This window comes from Typopeltis vanoorti, chromosome 3 (assembly GCF_054136105.1).
Source record: "Typopeltis vanoorti isolate ZY-2024b chromosome 3, IOZ_Tvanoo_1.0, whole genome shotgun sequence".
NCBI classification, from domain to species: Eukaryota; Metazoa; Arthropoda; class Arachnida; order Uropygi; family Thelyphonidae; genus Typopeltis; species Typopeltis vanoorti.
In genome coordinates this window covers 73206340-73228002 of record NC_143551.1, presented here as the reverse complement: position 1 = coordinate 73228002, position 21663 = coordinate 73206340, and the positions used below count along the sequence as shown (strand labels likewise).

Below are 21663 nucleotides of genomic sequence, written 5' to 3'. Positions count from 1 at the left end.
CCATCTACAGTTACACAGAGAACCACAGTAAAGTTAGACCTTTCATGCCCTGTTGTAGCAACTGGAACCTCATCCATATTCCCAAAGTGACAAGCATTAACCCCACACAAGTTTTCTCTCAGAAACAAATGAAATTTAGCTACTTTCGCTTCCCAGTCGCACGACAAATTTTGTCCAACACTAGTGGAGGAGCACACACTTAAATTGTTTCTCTTCATAAATCCAAAAACCCAAGATGGGTAGGCCTTGAAATCCTTTATATTATTGTTTTGTGCAATTATTTTCGATTCCTGCAACACACGAACAGTCAATATTCTCATACCTTTACTCTTTCACTAACAATCCAATCAAACAGTTTTTTTTCTATGGTTGGCCACAAGCACCTTCTAAACCTCATAGCATGTTTCCTCGTAAGTAAACATTTCAGGACTATTTCAGCCTTTTGCCTTAAGAACACTATTTTCTCCAACAGTGAACAATCTACAAGCTTCACGATTCCCTTTTTCCTTTGCTGCTTCTACCACTTCAAGCTTGAACTGCGATGTGAAGACAGAAGTACTCTGAGAAGTACTTCTGTCTTCCATGGATAATTCAGATCTAATAACAATGCAACTAGTTACAAGAGAATGATTACTAGCAACACACGTGCTTTTAAAGAATTCCTCCATCCTCTGTCTGTACTTCCTAACTCTGCTGCTAGTTGGCGCATGCACGTTATCTATACATCAAAAGGAGTGATGAAAATGTTGGGGGTGCGCGTTATACATTAGGTGCACGTTATCTATCGAAAAATACGGTACTTGCTTTTTTATTATTAAAAAAAATTCGCTAAAACCTTTTATTTCCTTATAAGCATGGAATAGGTAAGGGCATTTTAACCCTAACTATTGGAGACTGAGTAGACAGTTCATCCTCCACTGGTAGCCATCAGAATTGATTGGCCCAAGACTGTCACTTTTTTTAAGCAGCATCCAGTGAAGAGACTGGCAATCTAGTGCTTCCATCTTTGTTTTATTGAATTATTGTTATTATTATTATTCAGGCCTTTCATGGAGTCACAAGACTCATCATGGGAGGCTCATCCTAAACAACACACAGTCCTTACCACTCCTTAAACTCATTCACTGTTCATGTTCTCACACCCTATTTGGCAATGCATTTCCCATGCAAGCATGCTAAAATTATATTAGTGTGCTTTGTCTGGTGTGATTATATTATTTAATCTCTACACAATACACTTCTGAGAGCCTCATTCATTATATCAGCATTATTTCCTCTTTCAATGGAATCCCTCACACTCTCCTTTCCTTTGCTGTACTCTTGCAGTTTCCTCTAATTTCTTCTTTCCCTTATTTTTCCACTCTCTCTCATCTTCCTCTTACTTTTGTCCTCATTCCCTCAACTTTTCTTTTATGTTCAGACCTAAAGGGGACTTCACACATTCTTAGGCATAGTTCAGTATATGATTTTATAGTTAGGAATTCTAAAATAAAAAATGGTGTATTCCTATATTGGTAAGCTACACTACAAGATAGAGAGCAAGGATCTTAGAATGATGATAGATAAAGAGGTCAGAAAAATGCAAATGTAGTCATCATAGAGAATTACTGCAATATCAAGATGAATACTAAAACATACAGACATGGAAATGGATAAACCCATAACTGAACTCCTGCATACAGAGGAGTTCAGTTATGGGTTTATTTTGCTCATTTTAAGAATTTCAAGATGAGTAAACTGAGAGGTTCAGAGTAGGTAACAGAAGCACCAAATGTCATCTACAAGGACAGACCAAAGCAATGTAATTAAAAAGTGACGAATAGATCATGTAGTTGAGATGAAGTTCCCCCCCCCCTTCAGTGTGAGAAGGAGGAGATAGGAAGAAAGTTTACCTGATAAAGATAACAATGATTTTTTACAGGACAGAAGAGGAAAAGGAGTAGAAACAAGAAGCCATCTTTGAAAATTTTATAAAAGTGTGGTCAGCAATACAGTGTGGAGTAAATTTTTTGCAAAATTGTTGCTATGATGCAAAGAATCTTGACAAGTATGGATAAGGAAATTATAGTTTTACTGTATAAATGCCCTAATCAGACCTCATTTGGATTTCTGTGCATAGTTGTTCTGGTCATCTGGATATATTAGCAATAAGGAAACATTGGAAAGAGTGCAGAGATGAATAACTAAGACTTTCTCAGGACTCATATGTTGGGTACAAGATTGAGTGAATGTAGTCGAGATAGGAGAATGGAAAGGTGATATGATTCCATCTGTTCACTGGGCATCCATATATTCCATATGTCACTCTGATGCTCAGTGATGTGCATATGATTGAGGCACATAAATAGATGAGAGCAACCTATGAACTGGATAAAAGGGAATTATTGCACAGGTTAAGGGGTGAGTAATTGATGGTAAGTGCTCCAGTGCTGAATGTCTTCAAGACAAGGCATGATAGTGATCTATGAGTGTTCGCCCTGCTACAATGAGTCCAGAATCTGTGGAGGCTTTGAAGTAATCCCAATAATTTTATTAATTAGTTTTTTAAGGCTCTATATTTTCCATTTACTTTACTTTTTCCAGTTATCTTTATATAATCATCCTTTTATTGTAGAAACCAGATTGTTTAGTAGATGATATCCCAAAAAACAGCATGTTTATTCCATGTATTCTGCTGCTGTTTATGGATTGCCATCTGTTGCTTTATGATACATTACATGCTTAAGCAACATTTGATATTATATGTCCATAGCACTGGAACAGTCTGCATTATGTTACTGCCTTTCAATATTTGATGTTACTTATTGGTATATGATTGAACATTTATATATACATATATATATTAAAGATACCAAGCAATTTTATAAGCTAGGTTTTAATCCTTTTTCCCAAGTAAGCAAACAGACAAGTATGTCAAGTTTGCACCTGCACGTAGTGCAAGTCAGAGGCAACTCGTGGTAAAGGTGGAGTAAGCTCCGATCACTTTCCTTAGTATTTTCCCCTAATGCAGAGCACATCACCTTGCAGAGATGTATGATGCTATGCATTAAAGGCAAGGGCCACTACCCAGATCGGTTTCGACCTTTATTGAGGTCTCATCAGTGAGAGCCAGACCTAAAAATGCCAAGGTTGAAGTAATGCAGAGCTTATAAATTTTTACCTAAACAAGTTGCCACAAGGTGCTTTGACCTTATTAAATAAAAAAATTTTAGGATGAGAGTAAGATGTAGAAAGAATTTTACCTCGGGAATATAGTATATTAAAGATACCAAGGCACAAACTTGACATCCTTGTCTGTTTGCTTACTTGGGAAAAAGGATTAAAACCTAGCTTATAAAATTGCTTGGTATCTTTAATATACTATATACCCAAGGTAAAATACTTTCTACATATATATATATATATATATATATATATATAATTTTTTCATTTATATATTTTATTTTATTTCTTTTCAGAAATTTAAAGAATAACATGATCAAGCAAATTGAAGATGGTGCATTTTTAGGACTCCACTCAGTAACTGTTCTGTAAGCATTTATAATATCAATACACCTCTGTAATTAAAATGAAAAGCCAAACGGCTAGTTTTCTGGCAACTTCATAGAAATTAAGCGGATAAAAATCCTATGTTGTTATATAGCCAGTAAGTGAAACTCAAGATCGAGAGCTACGATCTATATGAGTTTCAATGCCGAAAAACTATCGCCGCAGGCAATTCGAAGCAAAGGTGGAGCAAGCTCCCTCACTATTCTTGATATTCTCTCATAATGTAAAACACAGCTCCTAGGAGTTTCACTTACTGGCTATATAACAACATAGGATTTTTATCCGCTTAATCAATACACCTCCTCATGTTTAGTCATCATCATCATCATCATGAACCATGGGCTCACTGTCTATTGGTGTCTGATGCCTGCTTCACTATCTTCTTCCACCTTTTTTTTTGTCCAGTGCACAGTGTCACAGTTTCTGTAAATCAATTCCACACCAGTCCTTTATTATTATTATTACATGACACCTCCAGGGAGTCCAAAGACTCATCGAGGGAAGGCACCAACACTACAAGTCTCTTTCTCCACCACCAATCCACCAACTCTGTATGGCTTACCGTTTACACCATCCATAATACAAAACACAAATGCCTTTATTTTCCAATCCTCCCTCATTCTGCAGATGTGTTCAAATAATTGCAGCTTCTATTGTATAATCTTCTGCATTAAATTATCCTTTGGTTGTATCTTCTGATAGCGCTCTTCATTTGTTATTTTCTGTACCCGTCCTATTCTTAGAATCTTCCTGTAACAAGTTCTTTCAAATACCAAAATTCTTTTTCTTGATTCCTTATTTATGAAGATGCATGTTTCCAATACTCTTAGTTTTATTTGTAGGCTGATCACTTCACTTTTCCAGATGTTATCCATATCCTTCAGATTTGTTCTTCCCTTTGCAATCCTGATCTTTATTTCTTTTTTACAGTCCAAATCATATGTCATTTTACTTCCCAAATATGTGAATTGTTCTACATTTTCTATATCATTTCCATCATTTGTATCTTTTGTTTCATGTTCTTCTCACCAAATACCTTTGTCTTTGTTTTTTCATGTTCATAACAAGTCCAAATCTCTTGTAATTCCAAATCTCTTTTTGTAGTTCTCTTTAGTCTTCTTCAATAATAATAATAATGTCATCTTCAAATCTCAGATTGTTAATTTTCATCTCATGTATTGATATTCCTTTTTGCATCTTCCTTCATTTTATCCATTGCTCTTTCTAAATGTGCAATGAAAATAGCAAAGGTTGGTCGATTGGTAGAGCCTCTGCTACTAATGGCTCAGCAAAAAAAAGTTAAGCAAGTGTGAACATGGTTAGTAGTTGGAGAGGATTAATCATTTGATGCTGTTGGCACACTCTCCCTCGATGAGTCTTTGGACTCCCTGGAGGTGTCACATAATAATATAATAATAATATTGGTCCCCCTGTTTAGTACCTCTGCTTGTTCTAAACCATTTCCCCAAAACATCACCTATTATAACTGCAGCAACTGCATTCTTATACATATCTTTTAATATAACTATTAGTATCCATCAATTCCATAGGATTCTAGCACTGCTACTGTCACTTTCTGATCTATACTGTCAAATGCCTTCTGCAAATCAACAAAGCAAGTATATGTATTTTTGTTTTTTCTCCTAGCTTTCTCTGCTATTAACCGCATTGTCAAAATCTGTTGAATCTATATTTCCTAAATCTTGCTTGCTCATCTGCAAGGTATGCTTCCAATTATGTTCTCAATATTCTGTCAATATCATCATCATCACCTTACCAAGGTGATTTGTCAAAGCAATGGTTCTATAATTTTTACATTCTAGCTTATTTCCTTTCTTGTATAATGTCACTAATATCAATTTCACACACTCCTCTGGCATTTTCCCTTCTTTACATACCATATTACATACTTGGTGCATTTCAGTAACCATACTTTTGCCACCATATTTAATCATTTCTCCAGTGATGTTATCATTACCAGGACTCCTGTTGTGTTTTAGCCATCCTGTTGCTTTTTCTACCTCTCCTCTTAAAATGTCCATATCATACTCATTACCTGGTGGTGATATCTGCTTCAATTCTTCAATCAGTTTGCCAACACTATCTAGAATATATAACTCACTATAGTACCTTGTCCACTGTTGTACAATTTTATCTTTATTCATCAATACTTTGCCTTTTTCATCTTTAATTATGGTCTGTTTTGGTTGCCACTTTCTATTAATAATTCTAATAATTTTGTACACCTCCTTAGTTTTATGCTCTCGATAGTGCTGTTCTGTATTATTGCATTTAATCATTTCATCTTATCCATTTTGACTGCTTTTTTCACCTCATTACACTTTCTTCTATATTACTCATCTATTTGTTCTAATGTATCCCTTCTTATCCTAAACATTCTCTTCTCTTGTACTAACTTCAGTGTTTTCTGTCTAACCACTTCTTCTTGATCCTGTCTTCTTCTGGTACTGTTTCTTCAACTGCATCTTCTATTGCCTTCATTACTCCATTCACTCGTAGATTCAATTTTTTTTTCTTTTTCCAAACTTTTAGTTTCTCCTCTAACACTGTTCTGTACTTCTTCCAATTTCTGCTTCACTTATTTTTGCTGTATCTCTTCATTTCTGATGATGGGATTTATATTTTCTTTTTAATTTCAAGTTGATGTTTCCAATCACCAAAACTGTGATCTGAATCTATATCTGCTCCTTGAAAAGTTCAAAACAATGGTGTGAGGTAGAGGTAGGCAAGACAGGATATTTAGTGGGGTGTTGCTACAGACCCAGGAGTACAGAGGGTGGGGACCAGGAAATGTTTAGACAGTTGAGTTTGGCAAGTGCAAGAAGAATGATTGTTATGGGAGATTTTAACTACAGAGATTTTAATGTAGTATAAACTGGGGAAAGGAAGATGCATGTAGCAATAAGGGAATAGGATTTCTAGAATTCTTCAGGGACAAATGTCTTAGGCAACATGTAATAGAGGGAACAAGAGGTACAAGAGTTTTAGGTTTGGTTATAGCATCAGAAGAGTTGATAATAACTGAGTTGACATCTCTCCCACCACTTGGAGAGAGTGACCGTATGGTTTTGACTTGGAAAATGAATAGACATGTAGGAGTATCAAAGAGACGGGAACGTATGTGGAATTATAAGGCAGCTGATTATAATAGTCTAAGACATCAACTTTGGGAAATTTCATGGAGGGAGGAATTGAAAGGCCAGGATATCATTAGTGCATGGGAAATTATGAAAGAATATTTGTTAGCAGCAATGGTAAGTTGTATACCATGAGTGAACAAGAGGACACAATTTGGATTAAAGTGGATGACAAACAATATTAAACAGGAATTGCATGCGAAAAAGAGGCTGTGGAAGAAATATAAGGAGACAGGAGAAGAGAAGATTCATGAAGAGTATAAGACACAGGCGAGAAGAGTGACTAGTATGGTAAGGAAGATGAAACAGGAATATGAGAGGAGATTAGCCCTAAGATCCAAAGAAAATCCTAGGGAATTTTTTAGATATGTGGTCAGTAGGAGGAGAAATGACTGTGGAAGAATGATATTGTGGGATAAAAATGGGAATAGAGTGACTGATGCAGAGGACATAGTGGAATTGTTCAAAGAACACTTTATTTGAGTATTTCATCCTAGAGGAGTCAGTTTTAATGCTAGAGGGATAGGGCAGGTTCAAGGTTTAGAGGCATAGGAGGAGAGTATGGTTCAAATACTGAGTACTCTGGATGTCAGTAAAGCTGTGGAACTGGATGGTATTTCACCACGAGTTTTGAGAGAATGTGCTAAACAACTGACAGTGCCTTTGACCTGGCTTTTCAATGAAAGTCTGGCTGCTGGAAAGGTGCCCATGGAATGGAAGGAAGGTAAGATAGTGCCATTGCATAAGGTCGGTAGCAGACTGTATACAGCATTGGGCAGATGAGGGTAATGTTATCTGTGAGAGTCAACATGGATTTGTGAAGGGGCGCTCTTGTTTTAGTAATATGCTAGCCTTTTATGATAAAGTTACAAGAGCATTAAATGAGGGGAAAGGCTTATACTGCCATTTTCTTAGACTTAGCGAAGGCATTTGACAGGGTTCCACGTGATAAGCTAATATTTAAGTTTCAGCGCATGGGTTTGGATGTCAGGTTGGTCAACTGGATTCAGGATTGGCTGTCCAATAGGTATCAGAGAGTTGTGTATGGCAAGGAGGCAGAGGGTTACAAGTGGGGTCCCACAGGGCTCTGTACTGGGACCTCTGTTGTTTAACCTTTATATCAATGATATTGTCAGTGGATTCCAAGGGGATATTCAATTGTCTGCAGATGATGCGAAGCTGGGAAAGATTATTAGTAATAGTGCAGATGTGGCAGCCCTGCAAGAGGATTTGAATAAGATAGATAGATGGGTAAATGAATGGGGATGTCAGTTTAATGCAGCAAAATGTAAGGTCTTGAGGTTTGGGACACATCGATGGAATGCTGCATACTCTATGGGAGGAGTTATACTGGAGGAAGTAGGGGAGACAAGAGATCTGGGGTTGATGATTGATAGAAACCTGAAATTTAGAGGACATATTGCAAATTTGGCGAAGGTAACACAGAGGATTGCTGCAATAATGAGAAGGACACTGACCTGCAGAGATAAAACAGTTATCATTCGGTTGTATAAGACCCTGATCAGACCACACTTGCACTATTGTTCTCAGATTTGGTCCCCAGGATTTTAAGGGGATAAATTAACTGTGGAAAGGGTAGAACGGCAGATAACAAAGATGGTTTCAGGACTATACAATGATTGTTATGAGGATCGGCTGAGAGAATGTGGACTGCAGAGTTTGATGGATAGAAGAAGGAGAGGTGATATGATTGAAACTTTTAAACTGTTGTGAGGTGGTTACAGGGTTGACACTGGGGAGTTCTTTTGCTTGGTTGAAAAATGGGAAGGAGTGATGACAAGAGGCCATCTCTGGAAGTTACAAAAGGAAACTCTGAGCAAGAGGGTGAGGAGAGGTTTCTTTGCATGGAGGGTGGTTGAACCATGGAATGCATTGCCTGATGGAGTGGTGAGAGCGAGAACGGTCAGTGAGTTCAAGGAGTGGTATGATAGACTTTGTGTTTCTTGGGGGGGGGACCTCCCCTTGATGAGTCCTGATAGACTTTGTGTTTCTTAGGAAGGACCTCCCACGATGAGTCTTTTGACTTCATGGAGGCCTGAATAATAATAATAATACTGTACTGATATTATCCATCTTCTTTTAATCATAATCATATTGATCATATTCTCGATTTTCCCATCATTTGATCACTACATCCATTTTTTACACTCCTTTTCTGGAATCTTGTGTTATCGATCATCATCTCATGGTCCACAGGAAATTTTAACATATTTTACCTCATTCATTTCTTTCTCCAAAACCATATTTTCATGTTGCTTTCACAACCATCATTATCTATTCTGATTTTGGCATTCCAATCTCCTTTAAGAATTAGTACATCTTGCTTTGGTATTGTTTCTATTGTCTGCATGAGATCTTTGTAAAATAAGTCAATATCCTCATCTGTGCTGTCAGATGAGATGTCAGATTATGTGTAGTGTTTAATTATAAAACAATTCAGTGAAAAAAAAAAAAAAAAGATGGATCTGTGACTTCACTATGATAACAAGAAGATTAGTGGATTTTCTTGTTTGTCCATTTGTCCATGTATGGTTATGATGCACTTTTTTTTCTGAGAAATTAGTATTCAGTTGATTTTGAATACTTTTTCAAAATCAACTGAATACTAATTTCTCAAGGTATTTTTTCTGGCAAGGTTAGCAATGAAAGCCATAGAAGTATTCTTTCTCTATCCAAATGGCAAACTTCTTCATAATGTGGTGCCCAATTAAAACATGTAAGGAAAGAAAGGTTCTCACTTGTTTTTCTGTGTAATTTTGCTTTTGGGTTTTTATTATTAATAATAAATATCCATGACATCAATATACATGGTTTATTTATCATAATGAACCTTAAACTCAATCATGATGTAGTCTGAAAACCATCCTCCATACCTACTTACTACCATTTCACCATTCATATAAAAATTTACCTCTCACTCATCATTCATTAAATTCTTCTACAGATTTCAGAGATGTCCTATTGTCCCCCCCCCCCCCACACACACACACTCTCTCCACTCTGTGTAATATCTCCCCTATATTAATCTGGTAAAACTTCCTTGCCAACTGAAAAATCATAATCACACACCTCTATGACACCTATCGGCTAAACTTGTAATTTCCATTTCAAATTTCCTCAGTTTCTTCTTCATAACCACCATTTTCCAAATCCTGATACTGGTTTAATCACATGTCATTTTTCATGTCTCTAAACTCTGTTTATAGACAAGTGACTAAAGCAATGAAATGAAAATAAATAATTTAGGAAAATGAATGAAATAAATGAATGAATTTTTATGAAGGAAAATAAATAATTTATTAATTATATAACTAATATAATAAATAATAAACAGAAGACGGAGAGTTAAATAACCTATTTTACTCTCAGGCTTTTTTGGGCATATTTTGTGCCCAATATACATCATGGTTTGTGCAGTTCACACCATTAGTTCTATTGCAGTTAACCAGATTCTGGAGAATTTTAGCTAATTCCAGAAACTGTGTCTGTGATTTGAACTGAGATGTGTGTTTTAGACTGGTTTTCTTCCACCTAATGAAATGGTATTCAAGGCATGTTGTGCTAGTCTATGTTTTGGTAGCTCATACTTAATGTTTTTTTTTTTTTTTCTGACCAAGGTAGTATGTTTTATCTGTCCGAAATACTGTGTTCCACATTGACAGAGGATACGTGTAGACCCCTGCTAAGGAGAGCAGATCCTAACAATCCTTGATCTGTCTCAGGAAAGTGGAAACTTTGTTCACAAGTTTGTAGACTGTTCTAATTCTTATGATGTTTAGGATCAAGCCAATCTATCTGTTGTAATTTTGACGTATAGAGATATGGTATGTATAGTCTGGTTGAGAGGTTTGTTGTTGTTGTTCTTTTTAAGAAGCAAGGCTTTTTCTGTCATATCTGATTTGTATTAATGATATAAGAAGAGTTTGTTGTTTCAGATCCAATTCTGGTTCTGAGGACAGAATTGGTTTGTCCCAGGAGGATAAAGATTTGAAATTTCACAAGTACACTGAACACTAGGGGAATCCATCCAGTTGCCTTGTACTGAAAATATTCAAGAAGTCTAGGACCACTTCTTGTTCCTCTGCAACAGTAAAACTAGTTTGTTAGTGAAGGATGTTGAGAAATTGTATTATACAGAACGTGTGTTCTTCAATAAGGCCAAATGATAGTGATGTCATCAATATGTGTTGAGAGTGAAATGGATGTGCTATTTTATTAAGTGAGATATTCTTAAGAAAAAAATGATGTGGCAGGAATACCACTGTGTACATAAGGGTGATGTTAGTTATGGAAATTATAAGGCCAGAAGAGTTACAACTTTTGTACAGAAAACCAAGTCTGTATATGAAAAGGCACTGAGTCTGCAAGCTAAAGACAACCCAAAAGTTCATCTCTCTAGTATGAATGTGAAAGAATTAATCTACTAAATGCAGATGGTATGCAGGTGACAGATACAGAAGATATTGTTCAACTAATGAGTGTCCATTTTGTAAAAAGCTATCAACCTGGTGTATGCGACATTGAGCTCACTGTTACCTCTTTACTCAATAAAGAAAATCAGGTATATGAAAAAGAGGTACTAGAACTGTTGCACAAACTGAATAAGAATTTGGCAATAGGGACTCATAGGATATCAGCATAATACTGAAAGAGTATTCAGATGAACTGGTGTTCCTTTGACTAGCCTACTTTATTTGAGTCTCAGCACAGTAAAGATTCTATGGGAGTGGAATGAATATATGATAATCCTATTGCACAAGGGTGATGCAGACTGATGTGTCTATCAACCTACAAGTATCTCTGGATGTGGTGGTGAAGATTTTGGATAATACTTTGCAATTAACATGGGTTTACTAAAGATTTACTCAACTGGTCATGTGTAAGTAAATTGCTCACATTTCATAATAATGTTGCCATTGAGTTGGACAAGTGAAAAGGATGCAACATAATACTTTTGGACTTTGCTAAGGCTTCTGACAGATATAGCATACAAGACTGTTACATAAATTGGAGAAACTGATCGGGCTATGGTTCTTAGTTTTAATAGAGAGAAAGTTGAATTTTAATGCCATATAGTAAAGTCTCAAATACGACTAGGAGGGTAACTGCCATGCTGAAAGGAACCTTGTCATGTAGGGATAAGGAAGTCATTTTGTCTCTTTACAAAGCCTAGATACAACCTCATTTGGACTAATGTGCACGGGTCTGATCTCTTATTTTTTACAGTGGTGCTGATACATTGGAGGGAGTGCAAAGGAGAGTGTTAAAGATGATATGAGGACTGTGGAATGTCAATTATGAGCACTGATTGAGAATATGTGTGTGTGTGTGTGCTGTTTACAACACTAGTAAAAAACAGGAGAAAGAGTGTTGTGTGATAGAGACCTTTAAACTTCTGAAAGGATCATATAGGATACCATACTTGGAATTTTTTCTTTTATGAAGAGTGGAAAGAGAATGAGAGAACCTCCATGAAAGTTTGGAATGAATACAGTCAGGAATAGGGTGAAGCAAGTTTTTCTTTCATAGAGTGGCACATGCTTGGAATGGATTTAGGCATTAGTGAGTGTGAACGAATTCAAGAAATTGTATGACAGCTGGTGTAGGTGATATATGGCTTCCATCAATGAGTCCCTGACTCATTGATGGTCTATACCTCAATGTACCAGTTGGTCTATACCTCAGCCATATTTTTGGCTTGGTGTGTGTGTGTGTCTGAAGGGGACTTAGTGACAGTAGGAGTGAAAGTTAGAAATCTATTTCTATAGCTTTAGTTTGTTTCAGGAGCGGATGTTCCAGCCAAAACACCCCGATTTAAGATGATAATGTAACAGTAATGTTTTGAAAGAAGTATGGAATATTTGATATTGTGATGGACTCCAATGTGTTGTAGCTTTTACTCCAAATTTTCCAGTAGATGATATGCTAGTTTTCATTTCAACAGTCTCCTGCCTGACATTTGCAATCTATTAAAGCACTGCCTTAAATCCAGGTGTATTTTAGCTGGAATAACTAGCCCCTCAAACAGATTGGAGGTGTAGCAATGGGATCCCTCCCCTTTCTTTTCTTATTGCTTACAGACTGAATTATTTAGTTTTAAGCAAACTGGATAATTTTGTTTAAATTCGATATTGTTGGTATGGCACTTATGTGTGGAAGAACAATGGTGGCAAAGATATCATTGTTGGGTGAATTGAATTTATGTGATTTTGTTCAGTGCAGTATATGTGAGATATCTCCTTTGTGAAAGCTGATGGAATTATCAAAGGAGAGTGAAACTGGTGAGCGAGTGTGTAGTAAATGTTTTAAGAGTGAGTGCTAGTTGGATGGAAAAAACAAAGCAAGCATTAGTAGAGTAGACAATATTGATGGAAAACTGAAGATTGTTAATGTCAGATTTACTGTTTCACATATGGATATGACACTGGTTATATGGATTCAAGGGTGGCTGATGTTTAGATAGCAAAAAGTGGTATATGTTGAAGCAACACCCGTCACCTGCATTCTAGGAGAATGCAGGTGACGGGTGTTGTTCTTTAAGGTTCTGTGCTACAGACATTACTGTTTAATTTGTACATAAACGGTATACATATTAATCCAAAGAGAAATATTCAGCTGTTTGCTGATGATGCAAAATTGGGTGAAGTAACAGTTAATCAAAGTGTTGTGGAAAGCTTGCAGGATGATTTAAATAGGTTGTCAATATGGGAAAAAGATTATGGTTATCAGTTTAATGTGGAGAAAAGTAAAGTTATACATTTGGGGATAAATAGATTACAAGCTATGTACTACATTGATGAAGCTGTATGCCAGGAATTGATGCAGCTAGGGATTTGGGGATAGTGGTAAACAGAGAAAGAGAGAGAGAGAGAGAGTTGAAGTTTAGAAGGCAGGCATATTGCTAAGATTGCCAAGATAGCTCATACGATTACTTGGCTATTGAAGAATACACTAACAAACAGAGATAAGAGAGTTATAATTCCTTTTTATAAAGCCTTGATATGACCACATCTGGATTACTGTGTTCAGGTCTGGTCACCTGGGTTTCTTTGGGGGGAGAAAGCAGTAGAGTGGATTCAGAGGCAAGTGATCAAGATGGTGAGTGGTCTGTGGAATGCTCCCTATGAACATATATATTGAGGCTTTGTGGTCTGTAGAAGTTTGTTAATGAGCAAAAAAGAGAGAATGTGATAGAAACAGGTAAGTTACTTAAATGGTTTTATAGGTTTAATGAAGGGAAAATGTTTCAGCTCTTGGCTACAAGGGATCAAAACAAGAGGTCATTCCTGGAAGGTGAGTAAGTGTGTAGTTAGGGGGGGGGGGGGGTGATGACCAGGTGTTTTGCTGGGAGAGTGGTGAATTTATGGAATGGGTTGTCAGAGACAGTTGTAGGTGCTTTGTTTGTCAATGAGTTCAAGGAGAAGTATGATATATATTGTGTAGATAGTTTTTCTGTGATGAGGCTTTGGACTCCACAGAGGTCCCCATACAGCAACAGTAATAATAATAATAATGATAATATCCTCCTATCCTATTCCTATCCACTAGATTTTGCAAACTTTCTTCAATCTTGCTTCATACCCAACTTTCCAGAGATAAGAGACTGCCTAAGTCAGTCATCTCTTTCCCTTTCCAATATATCTTCATTCTTCTGAAAACCAGGTACCAAATCTGAGCACAGTAATCCATATGTAGCCTGATATGGATAACATAACTATAACTTACTTCTACATGTCAGTGGAAGTCAGTGTGTTCACACATTATTGGCATATTCCATTGTGCCAGCCTTACAATTTTGGTACTGTGTCCCCTGAATTAGGTCTAAAGTCCTTATTCTTCACCTCCTATAACATATCCTCCACAAATTGTATACTTTTCATCTCACCTTTGTTTCCTACACTTTGAAACATTGAACTGGTATCCTCACTCAGTTACTCTTCATATGTTCTATTTAAGTTCTCTTGCAAACCACTACATCTGCTCTTCCACATAGTTCTTCCTTTGCATCATCTGCAAACATTCAAATCCTTTGCAATATTATTAACATAAAAGTTCAACAGCAATGGACTCAATAAAGATCCTTGGAACACAAAGACTAGTGACTATCCTGTTCTGTGATGTGTATTACATACACAACTTGCTGCTACCTATGACAGCTATAGTAACTCTATTTTAACCTCAGGACCACCACTATGTCTGGATGATGCAGTGAATAGATATAATAGATATCTATTATATTTATTTAAATGGATATAATAGATATCCATTTTATATATCCATTATATATAAAATGGATATCTAAAATCCATATCTATTATATCCATTTTATTCAAATAAAATGGATAAAATAGATAAACCCTTGCTGATATCCTTAAAAGAGAATAACAAACTCCTAACTTTCCCCAGTGTGGCTATTATAAATGGACACACCTATCCTCTGTATGTAATCAGTAAACATTTGCCAGTAATGGGGAAACATGGCAATGTAAGCCAATTTGACCACAGGCAGATAGTTGTGGCATGGAGGGTAGGTACCAATATTTTGAAAACAGCTGCAGTTGTTGGTTGCTCCCATACTACTGTATCAAGAGTGTACCATGACTGGATTAACCATGAACAGACATCCAGAAGGGCTCACACTAGTTAGTCACGTATGGTTGATCCTAGAGGTGAGTGTAGAGCGTCACGACTGGTATCTCAGCGACAACATGCAATAGGCACACAGCTCATCCACCAGAACAACAGCCGGGAAGTTTGACTCATTTCCACATGCACCACGTGCCATATCTTGCTTCATCTGGGGTTCCATAGCTGGAGACCAACAAAAGTACCCATGTTGACAGTCAGACATCGCAAACAATGCCTCGCATGGGCCAAGAAATGTCAGCCATGGATCCTCAATAAGTGGAAGAAGGTCATCTGGAGTGATGAGTCTCATGTCCTTCTGCACCATGTTGATGGCCGGGTTCACATTTGGCATAAACGGCATGAAGCCCTATCCCCTGGTTTGCATAGTTGGAGTTCTACAGGACAGTGGAGGTGGCATTATGGCCTGGGGAGCTTTTTTTTTTCAGTCAGACATCGCAAACAATGCCTCGCATGGGCCAAGAAATGTCAGCCATGGATCCTCAATAAATGGAAGAAGGTCATCTGGAGTGATGAGTCTCATGTCCTTCTGCACCATGTTGATGGCCGGGTTCACATTTGGCATAAACGGCATGAAGCCCTGGTTTGCATAGTTGGAGTTCTACAGGACAGTGGAGGTGGCATTATGGCCTGGGGAGCTTTTTTTTCTGACACATCCTAGGTCCATTGGTTATCATCCCACAAACACTGAATGGTAAACACTACAGGGACCTGTTAGCCAACTATCTCCATCCATATCTGCAAGAGGTCTACCCCAAACACAGTACCATCTTTCAACAGGGTAATGCACGTTGTCATCAGGCTCATACATTTACTGAGTGGTTGGAGGAACATGACAATGAATTTGCCACATTGAACATGTGTGGGATATGCTAGAATGGGGTGTGAGAACTGCTAATTCTCCTCCATGGAATGATCGTGAACTGACAGAGTTGCTGCAGTAGACATGAATCATATCACCCCTCTTTCTCCTCTTTCCTAGTATCTAAAGTCTATAAATTCTCAATGTGTCTTCACAATCAGTATTACAACAATCCTGATATCATTTTTAGAACTCTCCTTCGTACTCTCTCTTCACTTTATCAGAATCACAACGGAAACCCGACCTGTGCACAATATCCCAAGTAAGGTCTTATCAAGGCCTTATAAAGAAGCAAAATGACATTCTTATCTTTACATGTAACAGGTTCATCCTTAACTTTACATGTAACAACTAGGGATCTTGGAGTATTAGTAAATAGGAAGTTGCAGTTTGTTTCAGCATTACAATTATACTTGAAGTTGTATTTGCAATCTTTGCTACATGGCTCTTAAACTGCAACTTCCTATTTACTAACACTCCAAGATCCCTAGCCTGATCAGTTTCTTCTAGCATAATCCTGCCAATATAATACAACATTGGATATATAATCATGCCACAGTGCATGACTTTACATTTACTGACATTGAACTGACATCCATTTTCCCATGCCCACGATTCCAGTCTATTCAAAATCATTCTGCGAATACTCCATATCAACTGCATTCCTGATTCCTTACCTATCATGAGCAAGTTGCTAAACCATGACCTTCCCTTAGTAAATCCATGCTGTTCATTTCAAAGTAAAGATTCTCTCTCAACCCAATTATAAATGTGAGCCCTAACCAACATTTCCGAAATCTTCACCACCACTCCTGAGATACTGATTGATCAATAGTTGGATACATCTGTCCTTTCACCACCTTTGTGCAGTGGGATTATCTTACATTCTTTCCACTCCTGTGGAATCTTCCCTGTTCTGATTCTCAAATTATATAGAATGAGCACTCTTTTAGCACCCATGCTGATATCCTGTCAGTCCTATTGCTGAATTCTTATTCAATTTGTGAAACAGCTCTATATCTCTTCCTCATACACCTGAGTTTCTTTATCCGGTGAAGAGGTAACAATAAGCTCCTTGTTGCATACACCAAGTTGATATCTTTTAGCGAAATGTTGATCAGTCTCTTCTGCATCTGTCACCTAGACACCACTACATTTAGTAGAGTTATTCTTTCATATTCATTTATTCTTTTACTGGCAGCATAATGATAGAATTTTTTGGGTTGTGTTCAGCTTGCAGTGCCAGTTTCTTTTCGTATTCAGACTTAGCTTTCTGTACAACAGTTGTAACTCTTCTAGCCTGCTCCTTATAATTTTCATAACTCAAATCATCTTTATGCACCGGGTAATTTTCCACATCTTTTCTTGCAAATCTCTTGCTTAATAGGATTACACATCTATTTCATTCTTATCCTATTTGTTCTTTGCACTTTAGGGATACATTGCAATATTGCATCATTTAAGTATTTTTTAAACACTTCTCATGCACTTTCACTATCCTTCCCATGCAACACCTGATACCATGTTGCAGAACTGAGCATACTCCTCAGCTGGTCATAATTTGGTCATCAGTATTTGTCATCATTTGGTGTGTTTGAAACTCTGTGTTAAGTTATAGGAGGAAATACAGAATTTTTTCAGTTTTTGTGACTATGTCTAGCAGAATCTCATCAATTAGCCACTTTTCTGTATCTCTTTCTGTATTGCTGTAAAATGGCACCAAAAACGCAGAAGAGATGCTAACAAGAACAGTGAAGTAGTGAAGGAACAAGAAAGTTTTCTCCACTAAAGACGATATTGAAGAAGATAACATTGGCCAAGTGGGTAGCGTATCTGCTCTCGCCAAACGGCTGCAGGTTCGAATTCCACCGTGGGCATGGATGTTTTTGATTGTCTGTGGAAATACCAGTGATGGTGGGCAGTAGATGCCGTTTGTAGATGATGAATGTAGTGCTGCTGTTCATTGAAGTTGGTGGATTAGGTACCCTCCCTCAATGAGTCCCTTGGACTCTCTGGAGGTATCACGTAATAATAATAATATTTGAAAATAATTTAACCTCTAGAATTCTAGCATCATAACCTTTATTGTTTTGGTGATAATTCCAAACAAGATGTTACTAGAGGACTATGAAATTTTCAGAGATAGCTTCTTGTTCTTACTTCTCTTTGAAAAACTCAGAGCTGATGCGAACTTCTTCTCAATAATGTGTTTTTATATCACTCAAGCTGCTTTGAAATTTATACTTAGGCCTTAAACTTCCTCGTCCCCATGAAATAGACTCCTCTTCCCTCCTCTTTACTTTTCTAGAATTTCCATATATCAACAAATACCACATGACTAGTTCTCCATACATCACTCAGTAGATAGTGATTTAAAAAAATGTGTATAACTTGGACCATTATTTGCTTACTCTAAAGGACCATTTTTTAGTTAAATGAAATTCGTTCATTCCACTACTATGGATTTCAGCAATATTTTATAATTCCTGAATTTTTAGGCAAACAAATCCTGGGTCTGCTTTGAACTTCATACTTTTACAGTGAGATTATCTAGTATTTTGCAATGTTTGGTAAAACAGCTTCATTTGATATACAGTATTGTCTGTGTTGCTTGATTTATATTACAAACTGCTAATTAAGTGTAAAGTAAGGGATATGGGAGATCCAAAGTGTAAGATTTTGCATTTTAGGCTGAAGAGATTAAAACTATGTATTATATTTACACTGCTTGAAAAGAAGTCTATGGATACCATGGTATGAAGAACAAACAGTCATGACATATCCACCTTAATAAGATGTAGGGCCTCCTTTTTGCAACAATCCTACAGGGCATACTTTCTATAAGCATGTGATAGTGTTCAATGGGAATTTTGGACCATTATTCCTGTAGGCATGCAATGATATCCTGGATTATTGTAGGGGGTAGACATCCCTTGACCTCCCCTGATGCTCCACAAACCATGCAGTTGCAGCAGCAGCCTTAATGGTGTATTGTCTTGCTGAAAGATGCAATGGTCAGTTCTGTAGAAACACAACAAAAGTAGGAAGCTTTGCCCAGAATGTTCAGATACCTCTCAGAGTTCAATGTTCACCACAAACAGAGGTCCGAGGACAAACCAGGAAAAAACAGGACCATACTATCACACTGCCACCTCTGACTTTCATAGTTGGGGTTACACACTCTGGTAAGAGATGTTCACCAGCCATCCACTATACCCACACCCATCCATCTGCTCAGTAGAGGTGGAGCATGATTCATCCCATAATACAGCTTTCCAAGCTTCCACGCCTCATTCTACATTCTTTGCATATTGCCCTTCCACTATGGAAACCCATGTCGTGAGCCTCAGTTCTGAATGCTTTTGTTCAGATTCATGTTCCAGCTAGTTCCCAGAACTCTACATTCAACATGTTGGCTGACGAATTGCAGTTTTTACATATTATCTTTCATATCATCCTACAGTCACATTCAGTGCATGTGGTGGGTCATCTACCTCCAGGTAACACTTGCCGTTGACTTCCTGTGCTTCTATCTCAGTATGTTATCACTGACTGTTGACCTGAGATGGTCCTATTTTTCAACAGTTTGCCAAAAAGATAGGCCTGCAACATAGCATTGTATCATGATGCTTCTTTGAAGCTCCATCAGTTTCCTTCATGCAGCGATTTCACCTGGACACAGCTGCACTGACTTGGAAGCATCATATTCCTCCAGTTTATACTGGCTACAATCACATGACTAGTTAAATGCCATAATACACCTTGCCCATGTGGTGTCCATATTGACTTCTTTCCATGTAGTGTATATTTATTTATGTGATTCCCATGTCCAAAAAGTTTATTTGTAATCCTATATATATATATATATATATATATATATATATATAGAAATCTTTGGGAATAGCATTACATCCTAAACATTTAAATATTAACAAAAGTATTAACTTGTCTGAATACATCCTAGCCTTCATTAATCAAGAACTTTCACGTGGATGCATAAACACGCAGAACGTTCGGAACAGTTGGAAATAATTTTTAAAAATTAACATCAGTCTTTTTTATAACTTCATAACAGTTATCACCTTTGTTAGTCCTGTCTACTAGTTTGTTTATTTACACCTGAAGAAATCCCGTGCAATCGGGAAATGTCATATTACTAGGTAAATAAATGTTATTAACTTATTCTGGTGTTCTGCCTTATAAACTTTAATTAAATATTCATTAACCGGTAAAGTTTACTTACTTTCTAAACATATATATATATATAATATATATGTTGTAAAAAATAAATAAATTGAATTTATTTATTTTTTACATGATTCCCACCCATGAAAGCTTTATTTGTAATCCTATAATACATTTGTACTGTGGATGCAAATGAGTTAAGGATTCATTTTTTAGTGATTTACTATATATTTTGTATTTTTATTTACTTTTTACATAATCCAGAAACTCAGCTCTAGAGACCAAACATAGTACTTTTTCAAACCACTTGCACTGGATACTGAAATTCACCTTCCACCTAAAAACAATCACAAACATTCACGCCCATCCTGTGATTCAAATCAGAAGCCTTTTGACCTGTAGGTAAGTTTTTTTGTTGTTGTTGTTGTTGTTGTTTTTATGTAATTGTGCATCATTACTTAGTGAACATTCTTTTATGATTATAGGGATATTGAAGGAAATGACATTCAAGATTTTTCTCATCATATGTTCAGTGGTTTAAGGTCACTAGAATATTTGTAAGTAGCCTCCATCTTGTTTTTATTTATAACTTTATCTTTTCTTAAAAAAAATTGTTATATTCATAAAAGTGACTTCTTTTAATAGCATATATGGCCAGCCTGGCTGGTCGAATGGTTAGCGTATCTGCTCTCCGGCCAAAAGGCTGCAGGTTCAAATCCCGCCGTGGGCATAGATGTTTGTAATTGTCTTTGGAAATGGTAGTGGTGGTGGTTGGCGGTAGATGGCATTGGTGTAGTTGTGGTCAGTTGGTGGATTTGAGTAGTGGAGACAGAGTTGTAGAGCAGGTGCCCTCCCTTGATGAGTCTTTGGACTTCTTGGAGGTGTCTAATAATAATAATATAAATATAGCAGGATGAAAAATTTTCATCTATTTTATTATTATTATTATTATTATTATTCGTGACACCTCCAAGGAGTCTATAGACTCATTGCAGGCGGACACCTACTGTACAACTCTCCTTCTCCACCACTACACTGAACCTCTACTACCGATCATCTACATCAATGGCATCTACTGTCCACCACACAGCTAGTATTTTTTGTCTATAAATTGTGTGTGTTCTGAAGGGCTGATTTACAGACCCGAGTTTCCAGGAGAAAAAACCCTGCTACCTCTGTACGAGATCGACTAACTCACCTTCAATTGGAAAAGTCCATATAAAGATTCCTCCTGTCAAGATG

The 21663-nt window shown here is 36.9% G+C and overlaps 1 protein-coding gene across 2 annotated transcripts in view; it reads left to right on the top strand.

Annotated features, from left to right (window-relative positions):
- The window catches only part of LOC150108267 (uncharacterized), a 709268-nt gene that overhangs the window by 558322 nt on the left and 129283 nt on the right, over positions 1 to 21663 (top strand). Inside the window, exons 38-39 of one of the 2 annotated variants that reach the window (XR_016548127.1) lie at positions 3459 to 3530; positions 20907 to 20935. Coding sequence is in view for 1 of the 2 variants with exons in the window: in XM_090390670.1 (XP_090246796.1) it covers positions 3459 to 3530; positions 20907 to 20978 (144 nt within the window). In the remaining variant the exon portion in view is untranslated. Of the gene's footprint in view, positions 1 to 3458; positions 3531 to 20906; positions 20979 to 21663 lie in introns of those variants that run through there. The other variant, XM_090390670.1, reaches the window with a different exon arrangement.